The 26007-nt window shown below is 43.9% G+C and overlaps 1 protein-coding gene across 1 annotated transcript in view; it reads right to left on the reverse strand.

Moving 5' to 3' along the window:
• The window catches only part of ADCK1 (aarF domain containing kinase 1), a 137358-nt gene extending 111624 nt beyond the window's left edge, over positions 1 to 25734 (reverse strand). Inside the window, exons 1-2 of the mRNA XM_018053911.1 lie at positions 25622 to 25734; positions 2467 to 2612 (exon numbers count right to left, since the gene is read on the reverse strand). Of these exons, the coding sequence (XP_017909400.1) occupies positions 2467 to 2601 (135 nt within the window). The 5' untranslated portion in view covers positions 2602 to 2612; positions 25622 to 25734. The remainder of the gene's footprint in view (positions 1 to 2466; positions 2613 to 25621) is intronic.

The raw sequence follows: 26007 nt of genomic DNA on the forward strand, positions 1-26007 counted from the left end.
TCCCCTCACTTCATGGCAAATAGAAAAGGGAAAAATGGAAGCAATTTTTTCTGGAGCCCTAGATTTTATTTTTGGGGGGCTCCAAAATCACTGCAGACAGTGACTGCAGCCATGAAATTAAAAGACGCTTCCTCCTTGGAAGAAAAGCTATGACCAACCTAGACATATTAAAAGGCAGAGACACATTACTTTGCCGCCAAAGGTCCATCTAGTCAAAGCTACGGTTTTTCCAGTAGTCATGGACAGGTGTGAGAACTGGACCACAAAGAAGGCTAAGCGTCAGTGTTGAAGAACACTCTTGAGAGTCCCGTGGACTGCAAGGAGATCCAACAAGTCCATCCTAAAGGAAATAAGTCCTGAATATTCATTGGAAGGACTGATGCTGAAGCTCCAACACTTTGGCCACCTGATACAAAGAGCCGACTCACTGGAAAAAACTCTGATGCAGGAAAGATTGAGGGCAGGAGGAGAAGGGGGCAACAGAGGATAAGATGGTTGGATGGCATCCCCAATTCCACGGACATGAGGTTGAGCAAACTCCGGGAGACAGTGAAGGACAGGGAAGCCTGGTGTGCTGCAGTCTACGGGATTGCAAAGAGTCGGACACAACTTGGTGACTGAACAATGGCAGCGGGGAGAGAGAAATAGGGAAGGGCAGAATTGGGGAAGGGGATTAACAGGTACAAACTATCAGGTATAAAATTAGAAGGATATATTGTGCAACACGAGGAATATAGCCAACATTTTTAAATAACTATAAATGAAGCATAGCCTTTAAAACCTGAGAATCACGATATTGTGCACCTGTAACTTATATAATATCCTACAGCAACCATATTTCAATAAGAGGATTTTTTAAATATCACTCCCCCTCAAAAAAAAAAAAAAAAAAAAGACCAGAGCCTGGATCTTTAAAGAATATGCAGCCCAGTGAATTTACAATAACCTCAATAAAAATTTCAAAAGGGAAAAAAAGAAAAACTAAGCCAAACAAAAACAAAAATCAAGTGCCCTAAATGCAATGTGATATCCTGGAGTAGATCCAGAAACAGAAACAGCATAAAACTGATCAAATCTGAATAGAACCTGGAGTTTAGCAAATAGCAATGTACCAATGTTACTTTCTTAGTTTTCATAAATGTATCATGGTCACGTAAGATTATAATATTATGGGAAACTGGATGAAGGGCATATGGGCACTCTGTACTATCTTTCCAACTTTTCTATAAACCTAAAATGATCCCCAAATAAACCACTTGTTTAAAGAAGAAAAGAACACACAACCCAGTGGCTGGTTTATACAGCACAGACTTATACCTTCGTCCCTCTTCTCTGACTATGCAAATTCCTAAGGTTCCATCCAACCCCGCTTCCCCTAAGACACGCATCCTGACTCCCAGCCCACAGGGCTCACTCCTGTGTCTGAGGTCCCACAGCAGCCATCACCTGAGTCACGCAGCTTGACACAATCCCGGGCTTTAGACTGTTTTTCTGACCCATCCACGTGTGGACACTCCTCAACCAGAAGCTCTTTCAAGACACTTCGTTTCTACCCCTGAAGGCTATAAGACAATGTTGGGCTCAGAAAGGGCCCCTAGCAAGCACGTGGGAATCGCTGCATATTCCATGGCCTGTGTGTCTGTTTGCTTATCCTGAGCTATGATAAGTTCCAGTTTACCTTGAGGAACAGGCCCCATGTCTGAGCCAGGCTGGGGAGAATTTAAAGGAACGGTTAGACGAGAGCCCAGACAGACTGTGCTTCGGAGTATATATCTGCACCAAGGGGAGGGACGCATGAGCTCATCCTGCAGCAGACCACGGAGGAGACGAGGCGCGAAGCGTGTGGCCACCTGCCCACCACGGAGCAATTACACAGCGCTGTCTGGAGGAGCCGCCTTCAACAGAGGTACAGAGGGCACCATCACACCAGAACATGACGCTGAGCCACTGGAGAAAACCTCCAACAGTCAAATATTCGGCTCTGCTTCTCTTAGTCTGGGGCTTGGGGCACATCCCCAAAGTTCTTTCAGGCCCCAACACTCTGAGTGTGAGCCCTGCGTCCGTCATGAACCGTTCCCAGGAGCACACTGGAGGCAGACCAAGTTTTCGGCTAGGATTTAAGCAAAGCTGCAAACGCCTCTTTCCCTGTGTGTTTGCTGAGAAGACCGCCTGATGAGTCGGTCCCTAAAATAAGATATGGAAGGTTCTGCAAAGGTAACTTTCCAGAACAGAGACCCTGGGCAATCCCACTCTATGTTTAACTTCAGGATGGCAGAGGTTGTGTGAACAGGGACACAGGGCAGCGTGGGGGGCAGTGCACCTCCATGACGGTGCAACTGTGTAGTGAGGGCTTCGCACATGTGGATCGCCACATATGTGTGACTGGCGAGTCCATCGGCCACATGCATGAACGCCTGCAAGCAGTGCTGCGGTCCCTCTGCCCCTCCCAAAAGGAGAAGAACCTACCGTGGCCACTGCTCGGCCCACCCTGACAGCACCAAAGTCGCTGGGGTCCAAGTACTTGTTGCTGTAGAGGCAGATGCCAGAGGCAGCGAGAGCCACGCTGGTCCACGAGGCGAGCTTGAGAGCCCTTCTGGCCATGTCCCCAGACCCTGCAGCGGGAAAGCAGAGAAAGGGGAGCAGTTAAAGAGTGTCAGACGGAGCCAAACTCAAATCCGGGCTCTGCCACTTAATAGACTGTACGATTTGGGGGTCATTTTCTCAACCTCACTGCATCCACATTGCCTCATTTGAGAAACGTGATGATGCCTACCTCAAAAGTTGCTGGGGAAGCACTTCCCTGGTGGTCCAGTGGTTAAGAATCTGCCTGCCAATGCAGGGAACCAGGGTTCGATCCCCAGTCCTGGAAGATGCCGCATTCCAAGGGGCAGCTAAAGCCCACGTGCCACAATGACCAAGCTGTGATCTAGAGCCCCAGCTACTGAGCCCACACGCCACAACGAGAGAAAGCTCACGCGCAGTGACGAAGACCTAGTGCAGCCAAAACAATATAAACTAAAAACTAAATTTCAAAAAAACTAGTTGTTGGGATACAATGAGATCACATGTATGAAATGCGGAGCGCAGTATCCAGCACGGGTCAATGCTCAAAGCTGTGCTTCCTTTCACAGCACCAGGCACTGTGCTAGGCACTAGGGAGAGAGCCAAGAGAACAAAGTTCTTAACACTCTAGAGGGGGTGGCAGACCATAAGGTATGTATTAGAAGAACGGCAGGCAATCAGTGCCAAAAAGAAAATCAAAGCGGATAAGAGAAAGGATGATGAATATGTAGTCAAGCATACTGCTTTAGATAAGAGAAGTGAGAGCATCGTAACTTCTGTTCCCTGAAAACTATTATTACACCACTAAGCTCACACAAGCATCCTCAGCCCTCTTGGCCCAGGTTGGAAGGGGCCACAGCCAAAACGGCAGTTGCTCAGAAGCTGCCAGGTAAGCCCTCCACATCTGATCGAATTTCAAACTATTTCTTTTGGATGGAATATAGACGGCCCCTTTTCTAGACTGTAAGCTCCTTGAAAGCCAACACCATGGCTGTTATCACTTCGTCCACTCCCAGTCCCATAGGCTGCTTTACGGCTCAAGGTCCCCCTGCAGATATATTAACCAAACTCACAGTTCCGCTCAGCTGAACCAAGTGGGCTCCCAGCTCTCTGATACTTTCCCCACCCTACTTGGACCGCTCAGTCCACCAAGTGGCTACACAGTCTCTGAGGCCACTGTACCCAACAGGCACCTTCCCCTTCAATTCCGAGGAATCTTCCATCTAACATCCTTGACCACAGCTGCAGCTGCCAGTGAAGAAGACCAACCCAGGAGAAGTGCCACCACCAAGCCACCTACAAGTACAAATCCGGCACAGACTCGGAGGGGGAAATTTCCTTGCAGCAGGAAAATTTAGGTCATCACCCCGTTTGTTTCTGCTCTGGACTCAGTCTATGACCATCCCCTCCCTGATCTGTGCCTCTGATTCCCCTCCATATGGAGACAATTGCTGCAAATAGCCTTGTCTCCACTTTCTTTAAAGTCAGTTTTGACTCATGCCTCATAATATAGTCACAGATTTTTTTCTTAAAGTATCCACAGGGACAGCTTTTTCCATTCTTTTACTTTCAACTTACACTTTATACTGTCTCTCTAAATAGTATATAGTGGGTTTTGTCTGTTTGCATTTAATATAGTCACTTATGTATTCCAACTTAATTTTATCATCTTCTGTGCTTTCTATTTTCCTACCTGTTCTGTGTCTTTTTCTCTCCTTTCTTGACTTTTTGGGACCCAGTTCTTTTTATAATCCCATTGTTTTTTCTTCTGCAGTCTTCTTTTCCTAGCCAACATTTCTAAAGTGTGGTTAGAAGAACACTTGCAAAAAATATCAATCTGGGTGCCATTTCAAAAATGCAGATTTCTGCTAGACTCACAGACCCAAAAAACAAACTTATGATTACCAAAAGGGGAAAGGGTTGGGAAGAGCTAAATTGGGAATTTGAGATTAACAGAGACACACTACTATGTATAAAATAAACAACATGACCTACTGCAGAGCACAGGGGACTATACTCAGTATCTTATAATAACGTATAATGGAAAAAGAATCTGAAAAACAAAAATATGCTTAAATAAATCACTTAGCTATACACCTGAAACATCGTAAATCAACTATATTTCATTAAAAATTAATAATGATAATGATGTATCAGTAAAAAAAAAAAATGAAGATTTCTGAAGCCCACCCTTTGGCCCGCTGAATCAACACCGGGGGTAGGACTTGGGAATCTGCATTTTAATAGGAAACATAATGGGTTATTTTTATGCAAAGTTTGAGAACCAGTCTTGTTAATATTTCACCTTTAATAGAGGCTTCATGTGTTCAAATTCATCAGTGAAACCATGCCCCCAAACAAGCCTTCCAAGTTTATCCTACCCATTCACACCCCAGATGACTACATTCACCCCAGGAGGATGACTGCAAGCAATTATTTTTAAAGGGATAATTTAAGAAACTCATTTCTTGCACTAAACACAAATGTTCTGGCCCAACTCCTGGGATCAGTTCCTAACTCTGCAAGTAAGGGGTTTGTAGATAAAAAGAATAAATTAAACCATGCTTGCAGTGTCCCCTTTACCCCCTCCCTGTTGTTGTTCAGTCCTGTCTGACTCTTTGTGACCCCATGGACTGCAGCAAGCCAGAACTCCCTGTACATCACCATCTCCTGCAGCTTGCTCACACTCATGTCCATTGAGTCAGTGATGCCATCCAGCCATCTCATTCTCTGTCATCCCCTTTTCCTCCTTCAATCTTTCCCAACATCAGGGTCTTTTCTAATGAGTCAGCTCTTTGAATCAGATGGCCGAAGTACTGGAGTTTCAGCTTCAGCATCAGTCGTTGTGGTAAATATTCAGGGTTGATTTAGTTCAGGATTCACTGGTTTGATCTCTTGCAGTCCAAGGGACTCCCAAGAGTCTTCTCCAACACCAGAGTTCAAAAGTATCAGTTCTTCTTTATGGTCCAACTATCACATCTATACATGATTACGAAGCTAGTGGAGGTGATGGAATTCCAGCTGAGCTACTTCAGCTGGAAATAGCTTTGACTACACAGACCTTTGTGGGCAAAGTAATATCTCTGCTTTTTAATATGCTGTCTAGGTTTGTCATAGCTTTTCTTCCAAGGTGCAAACGTCTTTTAATTTCATGGCTGCAGTCATCATCCACAGAGATTTTGGAGCCCAAGAAAATAATCTCTCACTGTTTCCATTGTTTTCCCATCTATTTGCCATGAAGTGATGAGACCGGATGCCATAATATCATTTTCTGAATGTTGAGTTTTAAGTCATATTTTTCACTCTCCTCTTTCACTTTCATCAAGAGGCTCTTTAGTTCGTCTTCACTTTCTGCCATATGGTGGTGTCATCTGCATATGAGGTTATTGATATTTCTTCCAGCAATCTTGACTCCAGCTTGTGCTTCATTTAGCCTGGCATTTTACATGATGTACTCTGTATATAAGTTAAATAACCAGGGTGACAATATACAGCCTTGACATACTCCTTTCTCAGTTTGGAACTTGTCTGCTGTTCCATGTTTGGTTCTAACTGTTGCTTCTTGACCAGCATACAGATTTCTCAGGAGGCAGTTAAGGTGGTCTGGTGTTCCCATCTCTTGAAGAATTTTCCACAGTTGTTGTGATCCACATACTCAAAGGCTTTAGCATAGTCAATGCAACCGAAGTAGATATTTTTCTTGAATTCTCTTGTTTTTGCTATGATCCAACAGATGTTGGCAATTTGATCTCTGGTTCCTCTGCCTTTTCTAAAACCAGCTTGAACATCTGGAAGCTCTTGGTTCACATACTGTTGAAGCCTGGCTTGGAGAATTTTGAGCATTACTTTGCCAGCATGTGAAATGAGTGTAATTGTGCAGCAGCTTGAACATTCTTTGGCATTGCCTTTCTTTGGGAATGGAATGAAAACTGACCTTTTCCAGTCTTGTGGCCATTGCTGAGCTTTCCAAATGTGCTGGCATATTGAGTGCAGCACTTTCACAGCATCATCTTTCAGGATTTGAAACAGTTCAACTGGAATTCCATCACCTCCACTAGCTTTGCTCATAGTGATGCTTCCTAAGGCCCACATGACTTCACATTCCAGGATGTCTGGCTCTAGGTGAGTGATCACTCCATCATGGTTATTTGTGTCATTAAGATCTTTTTTGTATAGTTCTTCTGTGTACTCTTGCCACCTCTTCTTAATATCTTCTGCTTCTGTTAGGTCCATACCATTTTTGTCCTTTTATGTGCCCATCTTTGCATGAAATGTTCCTTTGGTATCCCTCAGTTCAGTTCAGTTCAGTCGCTCAGTCGTGTCCGACTCTTTGTGATCCCATGAATCGCAGCATGCCAGGCCTCCCTGTTCATCACCATCTCCCGGAGTTCACTCAGACTCACGTCCATCAAGCCCGTGATGCCATCCAGCCATCTCATCCTCGGTCGTCCCCTTCTCCTCCTGCCCCTAATCCCTCCCAGCATCAGAGTCTTTTCCAATGAGTCAACTCTTCTCATGAGGTGGCCAAAGTACTGGTATCTCTAGTTTTCTTGAGATCTTCAGTCTTTCCCATTCTATTGTTTTCGTCTATTTCTATGCATTGTTCACTTAGGAAGGCTTTTTTATCTCTCCTTGCTATTCTTTGGAACTCTGCATTCAGATGGGTATACCTTTCCTTTTCTCCTTTGCCTTTCACTTCTCTTCTTTCCTCAGCTATTTGTAAGGCCTCCTCAGACAGCCATTCTGCCTTTTTGCACTTCTTTTTCTTGGGGATGGTTTTGATCACCACCTCCTATACAATGTCACTAACCTCTGTCCATAGTTTTTCAGGCACTCAGTCTATCAGATCTAATCCCTTGAATCTATTTGTCACTTCTACTGTATAATTGTAAGAGATCTGACTTAGGTCATACCTAAATGGCCTAGTGGCTTTCCCTACTTTCTCCAATTTAAGTCTGAATTTGGAAATAAGGAGTTCATGATCTGAGCCAAAGTCAGCTCCTGGTCCTGTTTTTGCTGACTGTATAGAGCTTCTCCATCTTCAGCTGCAAAGAATATAATCAATCTGATTTCAGTATTAATCATCTGGTGATGTCCATGTGTAGGGTAGTCTCATGTTGCTGGAAGCGGTTGTTCGCTATGACCAGGGCTTCCTCTTAGCAAAACTCAGTTCGCTTTTGCCCTGCTTCATTTTGTACTACAAGTCCAAACTTGCCTATTACTCCGGGTATCTTCCTACTTTTGCATTCTAGTCCCTTATGAAGAAAAGGACATCTTTTGGGGGGAGTTAGTTCTAGAAGGTCTTGTAGGTCTTCATAGAACCGTTCAACTTCTGCTTCTTTGGCATTAGTGGTTGGCTATCCCTGGTTCCTTTCAGATGAGAGAGAGCACCATGGTTGAGAATAAGCATACCAGAATCCAGTGGCCTGAGTCTGAGCCCCAACACGCTCTCTTACACTGAGTCCTGTGACCTTGTCTATGCCATGGGGGTGATCAAAGCCATGCCTACCGGATGAGGTGATGAGGAATGAGGAAATCATGCAAATATTTAGCAAGGTGCCACCTACACAGCAAGAACACAGTAGAAGCCACTATTGTTAGGGAATCTTGGACCAAGAAGAATTTGGGAGGAGTCAAGAGGAAAGAGGAGAGCCCAGCCCATATGTCCTGCCAATCTCCCAGAAATCCTCACAATGGAATCCATCTTGACTGAGAGATGCACACCCAACTAGGAAGGACCCTGAGTCAGACCAGATATAGGCACAAACAAGATGATTGGCCAGAGACAACCCAGAAAGGTAACCCAACCTCCATAGAACCTGAGACTGGGAGCCACCTGGCAGCACAGTTCTCCTGGGTTCCCTTACCTTGCTGCCCTCTGCTCAAACACCACTTTTCAATACAGCCCTTTGGTTTGTCAGTACGTGCATCTCTTCAGACAATTCACTTCCAAATTAGACAAGAGCCCACTCCCAGGCCCTGGAAGGAGTCCCTTCCAGTAACACTACGACCACCACTACCACCACCACTGTGGGCTATTTCCTTGCCCAATGGCAGGCTTAGTAAAGCATCTTACTACTCCCCAGTCCATCAACTTCTGCATGCCCCACTTCTAACATTTTGGCAGTCCACCACCTAACCCCACCTTTCCGCCTTGCTCTCTACAGCCTCAGCCTGCAGTATCTTCTATCAAAAGGGGCAGTACACTTGATGTCCCTCCACCTTGTTTCTGCCAAGACGCAGGTTCCCAGCTGAACCCGGAAGCAGGCCTGAAATTAGGCTGAGTGCCCTCAGGTCCTCACACACCTTTCTCCTTTGAGATCACCAGTTCAAGGAGGCCCATGAGGACCATCCTTGTGGGGCCTGAAGAAAAACTGACACTGAGAAGGTGGTATAGAGCAACCAGGGGTCAGGAACTCAGCCTCTGGAGCCGGGAAGAATCCTGGCTCTGCTGCCCACCAGTTCTGCGACCTTCACAGCCTCTTAGACTCTGCTTTACAAAAAATGCTCTCGGAACTCCTCTGAACTCCTGAGGGCCACTCAACTTCCCTGGCGGGTTTTCTGCCTGCTTCACTCACACATCTCCCCGTTGTGACCTTTCACTTCTGAAGGTGGGAAAAATTAAGAATTTTTGAAAACAGTTTTTAGAAGACCCCGTAATGGAGGGTTTTTGAGGACACAATTTCTCAAGGAATGGAAGAAGCAGATGGAGATCGATTATGTATTCGGTGCAGGACTCAGGGTGCCTACATCAACCTTACTGACTACAGGCACAGACAGACTTAGTACCTGGATCTTAAGGATCTTAAGATGACTGAATCCTGGCAAAAAAACACCAGAGATCAAGCCCTGAGCCTCTGGAATGGGAGCACTGACTCCAAGACCCTAGACTATCAGAGAACTAACCCTCAGTTCAGTTCAGTTCAGTTCAGTCGCTCAGTTGTGTCCGACTCTTTGCGACCCCATGAATCGCAGCACGCCAGGCCTCCCTGTCCATCACCAACTCCCAGAGTTCACTCAGACTCACGTCCATCGAGTCAGTGATGCCATCCAGCCATCTCATCCTCTTTCATCCCCTTCTCCTCCTGCCCCCAATCCCTCCCAGCATCAGGGTCTTTTCCAATGAGTCAACTCTTCGCATGAGGTGGCCAAAGTACTGGTATTTCAGCTTTAGCATCATTCCTTCCAAAGAACACCCAGGACTGATCTCCTTTAGAATGATTTGGTTGGATCTCCTTGCAGTCCAAGGGACTCTCAAGAGTCTTCTCCAACACTAGAGTTCAAAAGCATCAATTCTTTGGCGCTCAGCTTTCTTCACAGTCCAACTCTCACATCCATACATGACTACTGGAAAAACCATAGCCTTGACTAGACAGAGCTTTGTTGCCAAAGTAACGTCTCTGCTTTTTAATATGCTATCTAGGTTAGTCATAACTTTTCTTCCAAGGAGTAAGCGTCTTTTAATTTCATGGCTGCAATCACCATCCGCAGTGATTTTGGAGCCCCAAAAAATAAAGTCTGACACTGTTTCCACTGTTTCTTCATCTATTTGCCATGAAGTGATGGGACCAGATGCCATGATCTTCGTTTTCTGAATGTTGAGCTTTAAGCCAACTTTTTCACTCTCCTCTTTTGCTTTCATCAAGAGGCTTTTTAGTTCCTCTTCACTTTCTGCCAAGCCCTAGGGAGTATCAAATAGTGAGAACTCACACAAAGGAAACCACTTGAATACAAGACCCAGCATGAACCAACCACCAGTAGCACCCTGTGTGAGATGCCTCATCTAAACAACAAACAAAACAAAAATACAAACCCAATCATCAGACAGGATTATCACCTCACTCTCCTTGCCCATCAGAGGAAAAACAAACAAAAATACTCAGCACAAATCTCACACTATACAAAGCTTACATAAACCACTGGACCAACCTTAGGAGGGCAGAAACCAAAGGGAAAAAAGAATTCAACCTTGAAGCCTAGGAAAAGGAGACATCAAACACAGTAAGTTTTAAAATAATAATAATAATGAAAAGGCAAGGAAATACTACACAAATGATGGAACAAACTAGAAACACAGAAGTCCAAATAAATGAAAAGGAAAACTGTCTGAAAAATAATTCAGAATAATGATAGTAAATATGATCAAAAACCTTGAAAATAAAATGGAGAAAATACAAGAATCAATTTAACAAAGACCTAGAGGAATTAAAGAATAAACATACAGAGACAAACAACACAATTACTAAAATTAAAAATACTCTAGAAGGAATCAATAGAAGAATATCTGAAGCAGAAGAACAAATCAGTGAACTGGAAGATAAAATGGTAGAAATAACTTCTGAAGAGCAGAATAAAGTAAAAAGAATAAAAAGAACTGAGGACAGTCTCAGAGATCTCTGGGACAATATCAAATGTACCAACATTCAAATTATAGGGGTCCCAGAAGAAGAGAAAAAGAAAGGGTATGAGAAAATTTTTAAAGAGATTATAGTTGAAAATTTCCCCAACATGGAAAAGGAAATAGTCAATTAAGTCCAAGAGGAACAGAGTCCCATACAGGATAAACCCGAGGAGAAACACACCAAGACATATACTAATCAAACTAACAAAGACTAAACACAAAGAAAGAATATTAAAAGCAGGAAGAGAAAAGCAACAAGTAACATACAAGGGAAACCCCATATGCTTAACAGCTGATCTTTCAGCAGAAACTCTGCAGGCCAGAAGGGAAAGTGCTGAAAGGGAAAAATCTACAACCAAGATTACTGTACCCAGCAAGGATCTCATTCAAAATTGGTGGAGAGCTAAAAAGCTTTTCAGACAAGCAAAAGTTAAGAGAATTCAGTACCACCAAACCAGCTTTACAATAAATGTTAAAGGGATTTATATAGTCAAGAAATACAAAGGAAAGAAAAAAGATTTACAAAATCAACCCCAAACAATTAAGAAAATGGCAATAGGAACATACATATCAATAATTACTTTAACTGTAAATGTATTAACTGCTCCAACCAAAAGACACAGACTGGCTGAATGGATACAAAAACAAGACCCATATATATATGCTGTCTACAAGAAACCCACTCAGACCTATAGACACATATAGACTGAAAGTGAGAGGATGGAAAAATACATTCCATGCAAATGCGAAGCAGAGGACAGCTGGAGTAGCAATCCTCATATCAGACAAAATAGATCTTAAAATAATGATTATAAGAGATAAGGAAGGCCACTACATAATGATCAAGAGATCAATCCAAGAGGAAGACATAACAATTGTAAATATCTATGCACCCAAGATAGGAGCATGTCAATATATAAGACAAACATTAACAGATATAAAAGGAGAAATTGACAGTAACACAATAATAGTAGGAGACTTTAACACCCCATTCACACCAATGGACAGATTATCAAAACAGAAAATTAATAAGGAAACACAAGTCTTAAATGATACAGTAGATGAGATGGATCTCATTGATATCTTCAGAATATTCCATCGAAATGCAGAAGAATACACCTCCTTTTCAAGTGCACATGGAACATTCTCCAGGATAGACCACATCTTGGGGCACAAATCAAACCTCAGTAAATTTAAGAAAATTGAAATCATATCAAGCATCTTCCCCAACCACAATGCTGAGACTAGATATCAATTACAAGAAAAAAATTGTAAGAAACACAAACATGGAAGTTAACAACTCATCTCTAAATAACCAACAGGTTACTGAAGAAATCAAAAGGGAGTCAAAAAATTTCTAGAAACAAATGACAATGAAAACACGACAACTCAAAACCTATGGGATGCAGCAAAAGCAGTTCTAAGAGCGAAGTTTATAGAAGTACAACCCTACCTCAAGAAACAAGAAAAACATCGAATAGACAACCTAACTTTACACCCAAAACAACTAGAAAAAGAACCAAAAAAAAAAAAATTAGTAGAAGGAAAGAAATCACAAAGATCTGAGCAGGAATAAGTGAAGAAGAAATGAAAGAAACAATATTAAAGATTAATAAAACTAAAAGCTGGTTCTTCGAGAAGATAAACACAATTTACAAACCTTTAGCCAGATGCATCAAGGAAAAAAGAGAGAAGAATCAAATCAACAAAATTAGAATGAAAAAGGAGAGGTTACTACAGACAATGCAGAAATACAAAGGATTATAAGAGACTATTATGAACAACTACATGGCAATAAAATGGATAACCTGGAAAAAATGAACAGATGCTTAGAAAAGTTCAGCCTTCTAAGACTGAACCAGGAAGAAACAGAAACTATGAACAACCCAATTACAAGCACTGAAATTGAAGCTGTGATCAAAAATGTCCCCCAAAAAACAAAAGCACAGGACCAGAATGGCTTCACAGGCGAATTCTATCAAACATTTAGAGAAGAGCTAATGCCTATCCTTCTAACACTCTTTCAAAAAATTACAGAGAAAGGAATACTTCCAAACTCATTCTATGAGGCCACCATCACCCTGATACCAAAACCAGACAAAGACAACACACACAAAAAAACTACAGGTCAATATCACTGATGAATATAGATATGAAAATCCTCAACAAAATTTTGGTAAACAGAATTCAGCAATACATCAAAAAACTCATACACCATGACCAAGTTGGGTTTATTCCAGGGATGCAAGGATTCTTCAATACACACAAATCAATGTGATACACCATTGAAGATAAAACCATATGATAATCTCAATAGATGCAGAAAAGGCCTTTGACAAAATTCAGCACCCATTTATGATTAAAACTCTTCAAAAAATGGGCATAGAAGGAAATCACCTCAAAATAGTAAAGGCCACATATGATAAGCCTACAGCAAATATTATTCTCAATGGTGAAAAACTCAAAGCATTCCCCCTAAGATCAGGAATAAGACAAGGGTGTCCACTTTCACCAGTATTATTCAACATAGTTCTGGAAGTCCTAGCTACAGCAATCAGAGAAGAAAAAGAAATAAAAGGAATCCAGATTACAAAAGAATAAGTAAAGCTCTTATTGTTTGCAGATGACATGATACTATACATAGAAAACCCTAAAGATAGTATCAGAAAATTACTAGAGCTAATTAGTGAACTTAGGAAAGTTTCAGGATATAAAATCAATACACAGAAATCACTTGCATTTCTATATATTAACAATGAAAAATCAGAAAGAGAAATATTGGAATAAATCCCATTTACCATTGCAACAAAAAGAATTAAATAACTAGGAATAAACTTACCTAAGGAGACAAAAGAACTGTACACAGAAAATCATAAGACTCTAATGAAAGAAATCAAAGATGACAAACAGATGGAGAGATATTCCATGTTCCTGGATAGGAAGAATAGATATTGTGAAAATGACTATATTACCAAACACAATCTACAGATTCAATGTGATCCCTATCAAATTACCAATGACATTTTTCACAGAACTAGAACCAAAAATTTCACAATTCATATGGAAACACAAAAGACCCCAAATAGCCAAAGTAGTCTTGAGAAAGAAGAATGGAGCTGGAGGAATCAATCTTCCTGACTTCAGATTACACTACAAAGCTACCGTCATCAAGACAGTATAGTACTGGCACAAAAACAGAAACACAGACCAATGGAACAAGATAGAAAGCCTAGAAATAAACCCATGAAGCTAGAAGTACCTTTATTTTTGACAAAGGAGGCAAGAATATACAAACGGGCAAAGACAGCCTCTTCAATAAATGGTGTTGGGAAAACTGGACAGCTACATGTAAAAGAATGAAATTAGAATATTTCCTAACACCATACAATATAACAGCAAATCTGGAAAACTCAGCAGTGGCCACAGGACTGGAAATGGTCAGTTTTCATTCCAATCCCAAAGAAAGGCAATGCCAAAGAATGCTCAAGCTACCGCACAACTGCACTCATCTCACACGCTAGTAAAGTAATGCTCAAAATTCTCCAAGCAGGCTTCAGCAATACGTGAACTGTGAACTTCCAGATGTTCAAGCTGGTTTTAGAAAAGGCAGAGGAACCAGAGATCAAATTGCCAACATCCACTGGATCATCGAAAAAGCAAGAGAGTTCCAGAAAAACATCTATTTCTGCTTGATTCACTATGCCAAAGCCTTTGACTGTGTGGATCACAATAAACTGTGGAAAATTCTGAGAGAGATGGGAATACCAGACCACCTAACCTGCCTCTTGAGAAACCTGTATGCAGGTCAGGAAGCAACAGTTAGAACTGGACATGGAACAACAGAGTGGTTCCAAAGAGGAAAAGAAGTACGTCAAGGCTGTATATTGTCACCCTGCTTATTTCACTTCTATGCAGAGTACATCATGAGAAACGCTTGGCTGGAAGAAGCACAAGCTGGAATCAAGATTGCTGGGAGAAATCTCAATAACCTCAGATATGCAGATGATACCACCCTCATGGCAGAAAGTGAAGAGGAACTAAACAGCCTCTTGATGAAGGTGAAAGTGGAGAGTGAAAAAGTTGGCTTAAAGCTCAACATTCAGAAAACGAAGATCATGGCATCCGGTCCCATCACTTCATGGGAAATAGATGGGGAAACAGTAAAACAGTGTCAGACTTTATTTTGGGGGGCTCCAAAATCACTGCAGTTGGTGACTGCAGCCATGAAATTAAAAGATGCTTACTCCTTGGAAGAAAAGTTATGACCAACCTAGATAGCATATTCAAAAGCAGAGACATTACTTTGCCGACTAAGGTCCATCTAGTCAAGGCTATGGTTTTTCCAGCGGTCATGTATGGATGTGAGAGTTGGACTGTGAAGAAGGCTGAGTGCCGAAGAATTGATGCTTTTGAACTGTGGTGTTGGAGAAGTCTCTTGAGAGTCCCTTGGACTGCAAGGAGATCCAACCAGTCCATTCTGAAGGAGATCAACCCTGGGATTTCTTTGGAAGGAATAATGCTAAAGCTGAAACTCCAGTACTTTGGCCACCTCATGCGAAGAGTTGACTCACTGGAGAAGACTTTGATGCTGGGAGGGATTGGGGGCAGGAGGAGAAGGGGACGACCGAGGATGAGATGGCTGGATGGCATCACTGACTCAATGGACGCAACTCTGAGTGAACTCCAGGAGTTAGTGATGGACAGGGAGGCCTGACGTGCTGCAATTCATGGGGTTGCAAAGAGTCGGACAGGACTGAGCGACTGAACTGAACTGAACTAACACCATACACAAAGAGAAACTCAAAATGGATTAAAGACCTAAATGTAAGACCAGAAACTATAAAACTCTCAGTGGAAAACATAGGCAGAACACTTGAAGACATAAATCAAAGCAAGATCCTCTATGACCCACCTCCTAGAGTAACAGAAATAAAAACAGAAGTAAACAAGTGGCACCTGATTAAACTTAAAATCTTTTGCACAGCAAAGGAAACTATTAGCAAGGTGAAAAGCCAACCCTCAGAATGGGAGAAAATAACAGCAAATGAAACAACTGACAAAGGATTAATTTCCAAAATATGCAAGCAGTTCATAAATTCAATAGCAGAAAAACAAACAACCCAATCAAAAAGTGGGGAAAAGACCTAAACAGACATTTCTCCAAAGACGACATACAGATGGCTAACAAACACATGAAGATGTTTAACATCACTCATTACTAGAGAAATGCAAATCAAAACTACAATGCAATATCTCCTCACACCAGTCAGAGTGGCCCTCATCAAAAAGTCTACAAACAACCAATGCTGGAGAGGGTGTGGAGAAAAGGAAACCCTTTTGCACTATTGGTGGGAATGTAAACTGATACAGCCACTATGGAAGACAGTAAGGAGATTCCTTAAAAAACTAAGAATAAAACCACCATATGAAATCCACTTCTAGGCATATACCCTGAGGAAACCAAAATTGAAAAAGACACACGTATTCCATTGTTCACCACAGCACTATTTACAACAACTAGAATACGGAAGCATCCTAGATGTCCATAGACAGTTGAATGGATAAATAAGTGGTACATATACACAATGGAATATTACTCGGCCAAGAAAAGGAACACATTTGAGCCAGTTCTAATGAGGTAGATGAACCCAGAGTGAAGTAAGTCAGAAAGAGAAATATAAATATCATATTCTAACGCATATATGTGGAATCAAGAAAAATGGTACTGAAGAATTTATTTACAGGGCAGCAATGGAGAAACAGGCATAGACAACAGACTTATGGACCTGGGGAGAGGGGAGGAGAGGGTGAGATGTATGGAAAGAATAACATGGACACTTACATTACCATATGTAAAATAGATAGCCAAAGGGAACTTGCTGTATGTCTCAGGGAACTCAGAGTCTCTGTATCAACCTAGAGGGGTGGGATGGGGGAGGAGATGGGAGGGAGGTTCAGGAGGGAGGGGACATATGTATACCTATGGCTGATTCATATTGAGGTTTGATAGAAAACACCTAAATTCTGTAAAGCAATTATCCTTCAATGAAAAAAAATTTTTTTAATGTTCTTGATAGTACCTACCTCATAGGGCCACTGCAAGAATGAAATGAGATGCTGCTTTAACAAAGGCTCAGTAAATGAGACTTCCTCTCCTTATTGGTACTTTAAGTTTCATTTCTCCTTTTCTGCAAAGCTGAAGAGCTTATGCAGAAGAACTCCTAAATCTCGGGGGCAAGAATCCAGCATGACCTTGTACAATTAATAAAGGCGAGTGAGGGAAGCCCATCACATCTTGCCTGAGCCATTCGACCACTCCCTGTTCCAAACACTTTCCCACATCCCAGGCAACCTTCACTCTGCCACTCAAGTCACCATCATCCCAGTGCAAGTACATTCTTATCATTCTTGCGTGTGTGTTCAGTCCCCTCAGTCATGACTGACTCTTTGCAGCCCTTGGGCTGTAGCCCGCCAGGCTCCTCTGTCCATGGGATTCTCCAGGCAAGAATACTGGAGTGTGTTGCCATGCCCTCCTCCAAGGGATCTTCCCCACCCAGGCATTGAACCCACATCTCCTACAGCTCCTGCACTGCAGGCAGATTCTTTACTACTGCGCCACCAGGGAAGCCCTCTTATCACTCTTACCTCCCTCAGTTCAGTTCAGTCACTCAGTCGTGTCCGATTCCTTGCAGCCCTATGAATCGCAGGACGCCAGGCTACCCTGTCCATCACAAACTCCCGGAGTTCACTCAGACTCACATCCATCGAGTCAGTGATGCCATCCAGCCATCTCATCTTCTGTTGTCCCCTTCTCCTCCTGCCCCCAATCCCTCACAGCATCAGAGTCTTTTCCAATCAGTCAACTCTTCGCATGAGGTGGCCAAAGTACTGAAGTTTCAGCTTCAGCATCAGTCCTTCCAATGAACACCCAGGACTGATCTCCTTTAGGATGGACTGGTTGGATCTCCTTGCAGTCCAAGGGACTCTCAAGAGTCTTCTCCAACACCACAGTTCAAAAGCATCAATTCTTCGGTGCTCAGCTTTCTTCACAGTCCAACTCTCACATCCATACATGATCACTGGGAAAACCATAGCCTTGACTAGACGGACCTTTGTTGGCAAAGTAATGTCTCTGCTTTTCAATATGCTATCTAGGTTTCTCATAACTTTCCTTCCAAGGAGTAAGCATCTTTTAATTTCATGGCTGCAATCACCATCTGCAGTGATTTTGGAGCCCAAAAAAATAAAGTCTGACACTGTTTACACTGTATCCTCACCTATTTCCCATGAAGTGATGGGACAAGATGCCATGATCTTTGTTTTCTGAATGTTGAGCTTCAAGCCAACGTTTTCACTTTCCACTTTCACTTTCATCAAGAGGCTGTTTAGTTCCTCTCCACTTTCTGCCATAAGGGTGGTGTCATCTGCATATCTGAGGATATTGATATTTCTCCTGGCAATCTTGATTCCAGGATTCCAATCTTGATTCCAATTTTGTGCTTCATCCAGTCCAACATTTCTCATGATGTACTCTGCATATAAATGAAATAAGCAGGGTGACAATATACAGCCTTGACGTACTCTTCCTATTTGGAACCAGTCTGTTGTTCCATGTCCAGTTCTAACTGTTGCTTCCTGACCTGCATACAGATTTCTCAAGAGGCAGGTCAGGTGGTCTGGTATTCCCATCTCTTTCAGAATTTTCCACAGTTTATTGTGATCCACACAGTCAAAGGCTTTGGCATAGTCAATAAAGCAGAAATAGATGTTTTTCTGGAACTCTCTTGCTTTTTTTGATGATCCAGCGATGTTGGCAATTTGATCTCTGGTTCCTCTGCCTTTTCTAAAACCAGCTTGAACATCTGGAAGTTCATAGTTCATGTACTGCTGAAGCCTGGCTTAGAGAATTTTGAGCTTTTACTTTACTAGCATGTGAGATGAGTACAATTGTGCAGTAGTTTGAGCATTCTTTGGCATTGCCTTTTTTGGGGATTGGAATGAAAACTGACCATTTCCAGTCCTGTGGCCACTGCTGAGTTTTCCAAATTTGCTGGCATATTGAGTGCAGCACTTTCACAGCATCATCTTTCAGGATTTGAAAGAGCTCAACTGGAATGCCATCACCTCCACTAGCTTTGTTCGTAGTGATGCTTTCTAAGGCCCACTTGACTTCGCATTCCAAGATGTCTGGCTCTAGGTGAGTGATCACACCATCGTGATCATCTGGGTCATGAAGATCTTTTTTGTACAGTTCTTCTGTGTATTCTTGCCACCTCTTCTTAATATCTTCTGCTTCTGTTAGGTCCAGACCATTTCTGTCCTTTATTGAGCCCATCTTTGCATGAAATGTTCCCTTGGTAGCTCTAATTTTCTTGAAGAGATCTCTAGTCTTTCCCATTCTGTTGTTTTCCTCTATTTCTTTGTATTGATCACTGAGGAAGGCTTTCTTATCTCTCCTTGCTATTCTTTGGAACTCCGCATTCAGATGCTTGTATCTTTCCTTTTCTCCTTTGCTTTTAGCTTCTCTTCTTTTCACAGCTATTTGTAAGGCCTCCCCAGTCAGCCATTTTGCTTTTTTGCATTTCTTTTCCATGGTGATGGTCTTGATCCCTGTCTCCTGTACAATGTCACGAACCTCATTCCATAGTTCATCAGGCACTGTATCAGATCTAGTCCCTTAAATCTATTTCTCACTTCCACTGTATAATCAGAAGAGATTTGATTTAGGTCATACCTGAATGGTCTAGTGGTTTTCCCTACTTTCTTCAATTTAAGTCTGAATTTGACAATAAGGAGTTCATGATCTGAGCCACAGTCAGTTCCTGGTTTTGTTTTTGTTGACTGTATAGAGCTTCTCCATCTTTGTCTGCAAAGAATATAATCAATCTGCTTTCAGTGTTCACCACCTGGTGATGTCCATGTGTAGAGTCTTCTCTTGTGTTGTTGGAAGAAGGTGTTTGCTATGACCAGTGTGTTCTCTTGGCAAAACTCTATTAGTCTTTGCCCTGCTTCATTCTGCATTCCAAGGCCAAATTTGCCTGGTGTTTCTTGACTTCCTACTTTTGCATTCCAGTCCCCTATAATGAAAAGGACGTCTCTTTTGGGTGTGAGTTCTAAAAGGTCTGTAGGTCTTCATAGAACCATTCAACTTCAGCTTCTTCAGCAACACTGGTTGGGGCATAGGCTTGGATTACTGTGATATTGAATGGTTTGCCTTGGAAACGAACAGAGATCATTCTGTCATTTTTGAGATTGCATCCAAGTACTGCATTTCGGACTCTTTTGTTGACCATGATGGCTACTCCATTTCTTCTAAGGGATTCCTGCCCACAGTAGTAGATATAATGGTCATCTGAGTTAAATTCACCCATTCCAGTCCATTTTAGTTCGCTGATTCCTAGAATGTTGACATTCACTCTTGCCATCTCCTGTTTGACCACTTCCAATTTGCCTTGATTCATGGACCTGACATTCCAGGTTCCTATGCAATGTTGCTCTTTACAGCATCAGACCTTGCTTCTATCACCAGTCACATCCACAACTGGGTATTGTTTTTGCTTTGGCTCCATCCCTTCACTCTTTCTGGAGTTATTTTTCCACTGATCTTCAGTAGCGTATTGGGCACTTACTGACCTGGGGAGTTCCTCTTTCGCTATCCTATCATTTTGCCTTTTCATACTGTTCATGGGATTCTCAAGGCAAGAATACTGAAGTGGTTTGCCATTCCCTTCTCCAGTGGACCACATTCTGTCTTATCTCCCTACTATCTACCAAAAAGTCCAAATTCTCTAGTAAGGCATTCAAGACCCCCCCCCCATTCTCACCCCAATGCACCCTTCCAGCCTCATCTCCCGCAGGCAATCCTCTCTTCACCTTCTATGAAGCCTTCTGTCCATCAGCCTCCCGCCTTCCTTGCTCCTTCCTCTCTGGTCTTATTGTGCACTGCTTTCACATCTAATAATCTGGTCCAGTGTCTGCCTTTTCCACTGGATGTGAAGGGCAGAATTCACTAACAAATAAATAAATGAAAAAGTAACCCTGCTAATAAAAAAAAAAAATAGCCACTGAATGAATGAAAGAGTGAAATATTCCAGTCTATCCTCAACATGGAAATGTTAAGTCCAACCATGCATTCCTCTGCTCTAACTCTCCAATGGCGCCCGCCTCACTCAAAGTGAAGCAGGAGGGAAGGGGGCAGGGCATAACCTTTAAAAGAATGGCATAGCCGTTAAAGAAACGACATAAACTAGTTAGAACCAATTAGGCCCAAGATGGCAGAAGATTTGCCTTCCAGCAGGCCTTGAAGCCTCTCCTCATTGTGGTATATTAGCACGTGCTAAATGACACACCCACAGGTGCCATGACAATTCTGAGGCTGACTGTCGGGAGTGGGAATTTCCAATTTCTGGAGGTCCCCACCCCTTCCCCAAAATAGGATAAATCCTCCCACTTATTAGCCTATGAAATGACCTAGCTCATAAAAACTAACCACCTCATATTTGGAGGCCTTCTGAGATGGATAAACTACACCCTGTGAGACCTGTACTGAGTCAGTAACATCACAGGTCCCCAGGTAAGAATCACAACCCCAAGGCTGCCATCCTCCCCCAGTTATCCCCGGCCCCAGCTCCCAGCCCACCCTCCCCAACCCCATCCTCCTGAGGTTGCACCACCCTCCAGGCCTGGCCCTCGAGGCAACAGGCCTCCCCAGCCTTGAGCCCGCCTCTGAATGGGGAAGCAGCTCTGAAGGAGACATAACTCCCAAGTCCCAGCTTTCATGCGAATGTCCTCAGTAATAAAAGAGGTGGAAACTGAAAAACAGAAATAGATGACATAGGAGCCCAACTGTGTCTAAATAGACTGGAGCTGGAGTTTTCCAAAACCTGCCAGTGAGTCTTTAACATGTAAATGAGTTGCTTCCCTCAGGGTATTTTAAAAGACTCTGTCAGCCGTGAAATATGTCTGTCAATGAGAAACACCTTTCATTATTAAACCTTTCGCTAATGAATCACCTGCCCTGTTCTATTTACTTGCCTTTTTGACTTTCACCTGAGTTGTCTCTCATACCATCGCGTCCTGCTTTTTTTTCAGTTGAGGGTGGGAGGGGGAGTGCCTGAGGACACTGGACCCCAAAACCTAACCAACAGATAATACTGGCAATAACTGACCTTCACACAGCCCTCTGCACTCATTATCTCATTAGTTATTCCACACCAGCAGTCCCCAACCTTTTGGGGACCAGGGATCGGTTTCATGGAAGACAATTTTTCCATGGACTAGGGTGAGGGGTGGGGATGGTTTGGGGATGATTCTAATGCATTGCATTTATTGTGCACTTTATTTCTATTATTATCACAGCAGCTCCACCTCAGATCATCAGGCATTAGATCTCAGAGGCTGAGGACACCTGTTCCACACATCCCCCTCACCACACAGTGACGTGAGACAAATACCACTGCCACCCCCAGGGATAAATGAGGACACCAAGGAGCAGAAAGGGTGAGGGATTTACCCACAGGTGGCTCAGCTAGTAAACAGCAGAGCAGACAGAGGACAGAGGAGCCTGGCGGGCTACAGTCCACGGAATCACCAAGAGTCCAACACCCCTGAGCAACTAACACACATAGACACACAAGGAAAATCTCTTCAGCGCTATCTCTTTATGGTACGTGACCTCAGACCTTCCTGATTGGGGACTCCAGTCACCAGATGCAGACCTCCAATCATCATCATTCTCACTTCCATTCTCAAGTAACTGCATCAGTCACTATGACTTCTGACCCTCTGCGAACCCCAAACAGAGCCAGGCACAGGGACGTCACTGCTTGGCACCCCAGAAATCAACAGCATGTCCCAAGATCAATCAAAGCACCTCACTTAGAAGCCACCACTCCAGGCTATGAAACGTTTAGGAGAGCTACGTTATTGTCAAGGATGAGAATGGTATCCATCTTGCTGGACCACGGAAACATACCAGCAAGTCATGAGACAAGGCAAGAGCAGAGTCTGATAAAATGGTCAAATGCAATTCCATCCCCTGTATAGAAATAGGGAACCAAGCACTTACTGTTCACTGGGCTGGGTCTTTTCAACTACCATCCATCTGCTGCTTCTTTCCCAAGCCATATTCCAGGACAATAAGCCTAGAATCACTGCATCCTATTTGGTTGCACAGGTGAGAATGACCACAGAGGAAAGAATTTAAGGCTCTAATTCCATTAATCCCATAAAGTGACCACAGCACCCCTCCCATTTCCTAGAAAGACTGTTAGACAGATGAACAGTATTTCTTTTGGTCTGCTCCCAAGACTGGAAAAGACCCAATAATACCTTTGGAAAGTGATCAGGTTTTCAGGGAAGTCTAGCTACTGATGTAGACAAAAAGCAACCAAGGGGATGATGCCATCCATTGACTTGATGTCTCAAATCAATGCTGAGGAATCCCCAGCTGATGCCAAAGTCCTGGAGTAGACAGGAAAAATAAATCTCACCCAGGCAAGGAGTAGAATTTACCACTCTTTTCATCCAGAGAGAGGGGGACTCAGGAAGAACAGTGTGCTTAAACATCTCATGAAACTCACACAAGTGCATTCTGGGGTGCATCCTATTATACCCTCATTCTACAGAGGAAGATGAGTTTTAGAAAAGGTAAGAAACCTGGCTGGAAAGCTACTAAGTGATGAGGCCAGAACTTGAATACAAGTGTATCTGATCCAAACAAGAGCACACAAGGTGGATGAGAACAGGGCTTGCTGGGCACCTCTGATGCATATAGCTAACCGGAAATAATATATTCAGTGAGTCTTGGTGGGGAGGGGTGGATGCCTGAACCAAGCACTATTCTTATCTTACAGGTCCCTTGTGTGAGAAGAAAATGTGTATATCAGAAACGAAAAAAAAAAAAGTAAACTCTACCAGCAGAGGTCAAATTTTACATCCTGAGGGCTGCTGAGAAATGGCCAAGCAAAGACACAGTATAATAAAATATGGTGTAACTCAGGAAAACTGACACATGTAGACCTATACATGCAAATCTGTATAAAATGGGGAAGTTACCACGAACAAAGTAATACGCACATGCTTACTATCACTACCAAAGTTAAACGGGCACCAGCATAGAAAAGCCCAGGTCCAGGAGTGAAGAGTTGGTGCTTTAAGTTCACAGGATTTTTTTTTCCTACAAAACAGTGATACTCAAAAGTGTATCCCCAGACCAGCATGTTAGAAATGCAAATACTTGCTCCCCACCCTAGAACTGTGCGTGTGTGACTGCTTAGTCGTGTCAGACTCTTTGTGACCCCTATGGACCGTAGCTCTCCAGGCTCTGTCCATGGGATTTCCCAGGCAAGAATACTGGAGTGGGTTGCCATTGCCCACTCCAGGGAATCTTCCCGTCTCAGGGATTGAACCTGCATCTCCTGCATTGGTAGGAGGATTTTTTTTTTTACCACTGAGCTTTCATCTGGGAACCCCAGACCTACTGAATCAAAACCTCTGGGGATGTGGTCCAGGTTTCTGTGTTGTACCAAGCCCTTCAGGTGATTCTGATACACGCTGAAGTTTGAGAACTACTGCTTTAAAACAACGTGTGAAGGCACAAAGTCACTTTCAACTCTGCAAACATTTCCTGAGCACCAAGTGCCAAGAATCACGCAGGTGATCAATAAGTATTTGTTGAATCGAATGACTTCCTAGTCAGTACAAAGTAAATGTCACTTAACCTGGGGAGAGGGCTGTACTTGGTAGATGTCTTCTAGAGGCAGCTCTCCAACCGGCTGTCATCAACACAAGCCTACCTTGCAATCGAGAAGCTCAGAGCCCAGCAAAGTGAAAAAGTCGCACAGTCGTGTGCGACTCTTTGTGACCCCATGGACCGTAGCCCACCAGGCTCCTCTGTCCGTGGGAACTCTCCAGGCAAGATTACTGGAGTGGGTTGCCATGCTCCCTTCTCCAGGGCATCTTACCCACCCAGGGATCGAACCTGGCACTCCTGCATTTCAGACAGGTAAGATTCTTAAGGGGACGACAGAGAATGAGATGCTTGGATGGCATCACCGACTCAGTGGACATGAGTTTGAGTAAACTCCGGGAGTTGCCGATGGACAGGGAGGCTGGCGGTGCTGCAGTCCATGGGGTCAGAAGGAGTCAGACACAACTGAGCGACTGAACCGAACAAGATTCTTTACCATCTGAGCCACCAGGGAAGCCCCAGCCAGTGCTACAGATAAGGCGAGCTGCGGGGCGCCGCGGGCCCAAGCGGAGGGCAGAGATAACCGCGCGCCCTTGCTTCTGATCCAGACCGCGCTCAGGCCCTGGGACGCCTGCGCCCCGGAGGCCACAGGGCCACAGGGCCTGAGGAGGTCTGGGTGAGCCACCGGCTGCCTTCCTCCAGCCGCTCCACCGGACACGCGGGACCGCGCCCCGCTTCCGCCCACCGGAGAGCCGGCAGGAGTGGCCGCGGAGGAGGCGGGGCCCTGCCAGTCGCCCGAGTCACGTGGCCGCGCGCCGGGCCCGCGGCTGCCAAGGGCACTCACGCAGGGTCCCCTCCCGACCGGCAGCCCCGGCGGAGGCGCGTCCACTTCGACTTCCCCGCGCTCCCGCGGCCCCTGGCGGCCCGGGTTCGGCTCCGGCCTCCGCAGGAGGGCTGCCCCTACTCACCAAGGTGGGGAAGCAAGAAGACGCGGCGCTAGGCTTCCAGCCCCAGCCTGGGCGGCGGGGATTCGCGGGCAACTTTGCCACCACCCCCCAGATTGCGCTTGGTTAAGCCGGGGCGCTGCGCGGCCTGCCGGGAGTTGTAGTTTTTTGGTGCTCTCAGCCGCGGGGACGGGTCTGGAGAAACACCGCGCTCCCTCTGGAACGCTCCACCTCCGGAGGCCGAGGAGTCTCAGACACTTGACCTGCGGGTAGCAGGTAGCCTGTTTATTTGCCTGCGCTGAAAAAAATTATCTCCAAGAGGCTTTCCAAACTGGTCATAGATTTATGTTCAGTAAGATGATGGAGTTGTGGCTTTGTGTAGTTAAAATAAGGTATTCGAACAAGCAAGG

Source organism: Capra hircus, chromosome 10 (genome assembly GCF_001704415.2).
Source record: "Capra hircus breed San Clemente chromosome 10, ASM170441v1, whole genome shotgun sequence".
Classification (NCBI taxonomy): Eukaryota; Metazoa; Chordata; class Mammalia; order Artiodactyla; family Bovidae; genus Capra; species Capra hircus.